General features: G+C 38.2%; 1 protein-coding gene across 2 annotated transcripts; it reads right to left on the bottom strand.

The window, feature by feature from the left end:
- Window positions 1–318: 318 nt before the first annotated feature.
- Window positions 319–6116, bottom strand: LOC131318566 (protein WVD2-like 4). 2 transcript variants are annotated; one of them, XM_058348431.1, is made up of 8 exons: window positions 5828–6116; window positions 4604–5192; window positions 4453–4511; window positions 4200–4280; window positions 3995–4079; window positions 3832–3903; window positions 3629–3736; window positions 319–1007 (listed from the first exon to the last, which is right to left on the bottom strand). In XM_058348431.1, exons 2-8 carry the CDS (start codon window positions 5183–5185, stop codon window positions 588–590), a joined length of 1407 nt encoding a protein of 468 aa, XP_058204414.1. In that variant the 5' UTR covers window positions 5186–5192; window positions 5828–6116; the 3' UTR covers window positions 319–587. The 2 variants fall into 2 exon arrangements, with proteins under 2 accessions (XP_058204414.1, XP_058204415.1); XM_058348432.1 differs by having other exon boundaries at window positions 4604–5312; window positions 5828–6088.
- Window positions 6117–6424: the final 308 nt, after the last annotated feature.

Genomic DNA, 6424 nt, shown 5'->3' with positions numbered 1-6424 from the left:
TGGGGTGGGAGGGCGGATCTCACATGGTCAAATCTCAAAATGTTTTGGAAGTATAGTTTTTATTGTCACGATTCGAGCTTTTAGCAAACCGGTAATTTGATTTGTTTTACAGCCCAAACTTGAAGACATACTCTGGTCAAAGATCAGGAATTGGTGAACCATGTGGTCTATTTTTTTGCATCATCGACTAGGGTCGGTTAGATTGGGTTTCTTGCATGTACTCGGGGAAAAAAAACTTGCAAGTATTTAGCATCACATAAAGTAGAAACATAGAAAACATCTGAACAGTATTCCATCCCCTGGAAATAAGAAGAAAAATGACTCAACCAAACAATTTTATTTTATTAAGTATTAAAGAACAGTAATTCACAAGACACGAAATAGACTAAAGAATGATACCAGTCTTTCACCACAGCCTCATAGTTCTGGTGATCAAAATAAAACAATGACAAACATCATTCATATTAACATGTGGATACCAGTTCATATATCTTTTCAAAAGTCACACACTATTCACAACAGAACACAAATGGAACCTGAAAAGACTTTCAAAACTTATAAACACAAGTTTTAGAACACTCCTGCATTCAACCTCCAACGGCAACTTCGGCGGGCTGGATCTCCGGACCCGATAAAACCATACCAGGACCATTATGTTTGTCGGCGTCCATTTCTGTCCTGTCTTTAAAATCACCAGAATTCACTAACTGCTTTTGGTTTTCTTCCACCACTTCTCCCACACCAGTTTTCTGGTCTTGCCTTTCTTCTTTTGTAGTCGTCTCTTTTATTAACTCGACTGGCTTTCCTTCCGCTTTACTGGCAACAGACTCCCTAGACTTCTTTATTGGCTTCTTTGAAGCAGCAACACTCTTATCAGACTTTGCTCGGATAACTCTTGGTGTCTTTGCCTGTTCTTGGTTGTTACCTTCAGAGGATACATTTGTTGCAGCACTGGAGAGGTCCTTGTTCCTTCCTAGCTTTGGAGATATTGGACGTGTGGTCGGTATCTACAAAATCAACATACACAATTAAAAGAAAAAAAAGGAAACAATATGGTTGGCCAACATCTCCAGACCCCAAACCATGCAGTGGCCAGGAGCCTCAAGCACTGGCTTACTTGCTTTCTCGTACTGTACTTGAAAAGCCATACACCCAGTTAGTACCCGTTAATTATGGGTGTTTTGGAGAGTTGATTGAATGACAATCTCAACCTGAATCCAGTAACATATGTAGGCTTAGAAGTGCTAGACATAGGGGAAGCAAAGTAAAAGAAACCTACTCATTGCAAACTTCTTCTTATAGTGTCAGCTCAAACATTTAGATTTAGATGAGTTGGTGGTTAACAAGAATATGCTCGAAGAAGGAAAGAGCATATCTAGACGTTTTATGAAGTGTCAACACCCCACTTTCCCCACTTACAAAATGAGTTTGATTTTTAGCAAGTTATTTACAGAATCTCGAATATAGCTCAAAAGCTATTTTATTTGACTTATGCAGTTCGACTAGATATCAAGTGTCGACTGTCGTCCCTTAATTCTTCTATAGATGACAACTAATACTAGGATACTTAATGTCCTAGCCAAAATTAGTTCCTTGCTTTCCTGAGTTGCACGTTGTGACTTGTGAGCATTACCAGTCGACCAGGGTAAAGATATTTATCCTGGCTTCAGTTTGAACTGAGATGCCATTGAACACCATCCTGGAGCCTTTAATGCCCAAGGGAGATAGTCCTTGTCCTTATGACCAATAACTAAGTTAATCTTATAACCAAGCGAGTGTCAAAATCTGCAAGCAAACACCTAGAAAACTCACTTGTAAGACATTAATGCGAAGAAAAAACAATCAGCCAACTTCCTAGTACATGATCGATTAAAACACTCTCAACCCAATGGATTGGATTTGATGCCACCTTCCCACAGAATTTTATGACGCAAAAGAAATACCTTAATAAGGTAGTAAAAGTACAAGGCAAGCGGCAAACTGTGGACAATTTCTCAAACTTTTCAGCCATATATCTTGACCTCATGTTATACAGTATGGCTTCATATGAGTCAACTTTTGTTACAGGAACTCGTTGATGGTAAAGTGTGGACATGTCCAAGAGTCAGATTCATCTATTCCCCATGTCAAATGTGTTGATTCATCAATACATTTATCGTAAGACTAGTTTAAATAGTGTTTACAATGTTCCATATGCTATTTCATGCATAATATAAGAACTAAATGCATACTTATACGGTAAAGTTGAATTGTTGAATATGCTTCCAAAGCAAGTGTCTTAACGAAAATGTCGGACAATATATGATAACAAATACCATTACCCAACTGTTGAGGGTCCGACACGGGTATTTTTATGCATCTACAAGAGTGAGTCAGCTAAGAGCATTTCTTTTAAATTCTGTGTACGTGCTGCGGTATAGCCGTATAGGCACTTGTAGATCTTCCTTACAAAAGTTAAGGAATTACTAAAGGGACAAATTCTGACTCCATTTCAGAGACAATCCAATCAGCAAGAGAGCAAAAACAAATTAAATTAGTTGATATTTTTCTAGTGCTCATGAAAAACCTTTCCGGTGCTACCATGTTAAAAACACAGTTCCTGGTTAATACAAGAAAGAGCTATTATAGAATTACCCTGTCCATAAACATTCATGAAACTTTAATAGTGAGAAGTGCTACAACCAACCGTATCTATTTCCATGGCAAGCTAAGTGTTACACCAATGATGAGATGTTATTTTTTGGCCATGAAAGCTTATGACTTAGATGGAATATCATGGATCGGTCTAATTTGGAACAGATCACATGAGAGTAACACTTGTTGAGGAAAAAAAAAAAGGTTGCACGATCGGACAAATGCCAAACAATATACTGCTCTAGAACTGCGGAGGAGTTGCCAGAAGTCTCTCACCTCCAACTCCTGTCATCATAGATATAGGCCTCTCCATGTAATAAACAATAAGCAAAAAGTGTAATATTGCACAACGACTCATGTATTAGCAAGTTACTCCAGACAAACATGAGAAAGTCCTTACTGAACTAGTGAACTCAATGAAAATATGTTCTTGAAAAATCTTACACTTTGAAGCTTGAACACTGCGACTTGTAAGTTGTAAGGGTTCAGCCTAAATCACTAACTTCCATAATACACGTGCACATGCATCCCACCCACAAGTTCAAAATTATAAATATGGCATGGGGAATAGATGAATGCAATCAGTTAAACTCACTTGGCAAGAAAAATCAAAGGTGGGACTCGCTTAGAGTTTTTTTTTTACTCTCCGCAGTTTTTTTTTGGTCTTGCAATTGGGAGGGGAGCAGGTTCAATGCAATCAGTTATAGAAGCAACATAAAGAAAGTGAGGTAATCTTTTGCTCAAGTGTAACCATAGGGAGAGACTCTAGCAGAAAACAACTCCCCGTTTACTCTATTGAGAACCTACACACTGCTTTGGCAGTTCAGATAACCAATTCAGAAGGAAAACTATGAAAAGAACTGTAAATTTCAACAACTAACATGTCACGTTAAACTGCAATTTGCAAGGGGAAAAAAAATCCATGCTCAGGTTGAATGGGCTTTTTAGCAACTTTGTTCTATTGAATAGAAAAAAGAAGGAACAAAAAGTCTACCTTTCTAAGTTCAACTTTTGGAGGGGGCTCTTTATAGAAACTTGGCAAGGGTGCAGCTTTAAATTTCAGGCTCTTCCTCAATTGTTTTATCTCTGCCTCCTGGCTTTCCTGCATATGATCCGAAAGAGAAACTGAATTCGTATAAAAAGAACAAGATCAGAACTGAAGAAAAGACCAAAAAAAAAACTCTAAGCGAGTCCCACCTTTGATTTTTCTTGCCAGGTACTCTTTTCCGCTTCCCTTGCATGTATTTTCTCCTCTAGCTTTGAAAAGAACTGATGAACAAGATCAAAATTTCCTAATATGTTCCATGCATAAAAATCCCATAAAAAAGGTGATCAAATGAAAGGATGTTAATTATCTCACCTCTTTTCTCTTCTCAGCACGTTCGTCCAACTTGAACGAAAATACAGAGCCGCTACTCCTTTGCTGCCCACCAGGAGCGGCATTTCTGATGATTATACAGAAAATCGTGACCAACATGAATGAAAAGATAACCATTTAAGATATGTCCTATCCTATGAAAGGGGTAAGCATGACTGTAAAATAAACTCTTAGAGAAGAATAGTACGATGATGTAGTAGAGCGGGCATCATCATTCTCTTTCGTTGCAAATGCAGCTTTAACTTGTTCTGAGTCTTGATCAAGTGACCTGCAGAAACACGAGGTTTGTATGACTATAAGCAATTAAACATGTACAAATAAAGGTGTCTTCAGAATATCTATTTCCAGACAAAATTTTCAAGAAAAATAGTGCAATAACAGAGGAATTTCTTAACCAAAAACAAGATTGATAAGTCTTATTCTCATTGAGTGTGACTCACAATGGAACTTCGGATTGAGGCAACTTCACATCTCCATTTCCAGAACCAGATTTTCCATACTGTTACAAATGAACATAAGCAAAACAAACATTAACAAAGATTATTAAGTAAAAAGAAAGGCCAGAAAAAGGCCATCAACATAAAATCTTACTATAGGCTGCTGAGTGCTTGGAAGGGATGCTAAAGTAGTCCGCCGAGTGGAAGCCCCACCATCATTTTCCTTTGAGTTTGGTCCGGTGGAATTTCGCCTATTAGTTGGATTCGAACGGGACCCATTTGAAGATGAAAACTCAGACTTCCCCCCATTCACTCTGGTACTTTGAGCATCAGCTTTCACCGGGTGCCCATCAGCGCTCTTCTTCATGACATCAGTACGAAGTCCCCTTGCTGGGAAAGATAGACTCAGAGTAATACTCCGCCTTGTGTTACAAGCAAGTGGAGCTGGGGCTTTCGAATTAGGCCCATCTTTGGCCACTTTACTGCCTTTTAAACTACCATTGTTTGGTGCTTTTTTCAAGGGATTTGAAATTCTACTTTTTGAAACAGAAACTGATGGTTTGACCACAAGTCCAGATGAATCAAGACCTTCTTCAGCCTTCAATGCATTTTCAGAAGTGACTTTTACATCCAGAACCTTCTCACTTTCATCAACATGATGCTCCTCTTCGTTTGAGTCCAATTTCTCAAGAACACCACTCTCATCCTCCACTGAAAGCCCGTTTTTCGACTCCATCACCAATCTTTAACAAGAAAAAAAGACAAACTCCCTCAGCAACATACTAAGATCAATGGATCAAATGCATAATCCAAGATTCCAAAGTCTTTCATTTGTAATCTCTCCGTCCCGCAAAGATAAGTCACTACAGAAAGACGTGCAACTTTGAATAAGAAAAGTAAAGTACTTCCGTGCATAACTTTTGAAATTTCATTGCGCTGGATTAAAGATCTCAGTTAGTTCTTCGATCCGAAAATTGCACTTCTTTTCACAGTGAGTACCCTTTGCGGGACAAAGGGAATATAAGGCCTTCCTCCCTATGTTATTGTTCCAGAATTTCCGAGGAAATGAGTGGAACGAACAAAACCCAGTCAGCAAATCCGTACTTTCAAGTTCCACATCATGTTAAATTCAATTTTCACAACTGCTATCACTTTCCCACATGCTCTTTTCTACCAAATTGAGCAGAAAACATCAAGAAAACCCAAACTAAACCAAGAAAAGTTCAAGAAAGCATCACTTCCTCCGTTAATTCAGAACCAAATCAAGAAAACATCAATTATAGTTGAAGATCCAGCGCAATTTAGCAACATTTCAAAGATCAGACTGGGAGCAAAAGAATTGAAAGGTACACCGAAGCCCTTGTGAAAAAAACATTACCTGGTTTATGCGTTGTAGGTGTGGATTAGGGAGTTGTTGGAATAGCAGTCCTGAGGATGTGGGTTTCTGCTTCGGTTGAGAATGATAGGCAGTAGTAGTAAGTATTATACACTCTTCAACTCCAAGGTAACAAGAGTGATCGGTGATTTTCTGGGTGGACAAGTAGCAGACAGATCGAGGGTTAATTCCACAGAGAAAAGAGAGGGGCGTGGACCGTAATGCCCACTGTCTTAGGACCCACGCTCATTCCATAACTGCTCAAATCAATCTCTATCTACCTGTCTCTCACTCACCAAAAAATCTTTCTGGTAACGTTTAAAAAAAAAAAAACCTCTCTCTACGGAGTAATTATTCAATGGTAAATAAACGCCACTTACCCAAGTTTTGGAATTTTGGATTTTGATTTGTAGGCAATAAATGTAAAAAAAAATAATAATAATTGAAAATAGAGATAATAATTGGAGAGAAAGAGAAAAAAAATAAAAGTAATGATCAGAGAGAAATAGAATAATGATTAGAATCTAAATTCAAAACCCTCAACTGACAACGTGTTCAGAACCACACATTTATGTTGGGTTCATACATTATGGTGTTTTC

This window comes from Rhododendron vialii, chromosome 3a (genome assembly GCF_030253575.1).
Source record: "Rhododendron vialii isolate Sample 1 chromosome 3a, ASM3025357v1".
In the NCBI taxonomy this organism is placed as follows: Eukaryota; Viridiplantae; Streptophyta; class Magnoliopsida; order Ericales; family Ericaceae; genus Rhododendron; species Rhododendron vialii.
This window is presented reverse-complemented; position numbering and strand designations above follow the sequence as displayed.

Bases quoted from the DNA above. Each gene is read 5' to 3' on its own strand.
- LOC131318566 (XM_058348431.1), bottom strand. From the start codon at position 5,185: ATGGAGTCGAAAAACGGGCTTTCAGTGGAGGATGAGAGTGGTGTTCTT. The intron at 4,512-4,603 runs GTAAGATTTTAT...CATTTGTAACAG, and splicing joins CAAGCACTCAGCAGCCTATA to TATGGAAAATCTGGTTCTGG. The intron at 3,904-3,994 runs GTGAGATAATTA...CTTGTTCATCAG, and splicing joins GTGCTGAGAAGAGAAAAGAG to TTCTTTTCAAAGCTAGAGGA.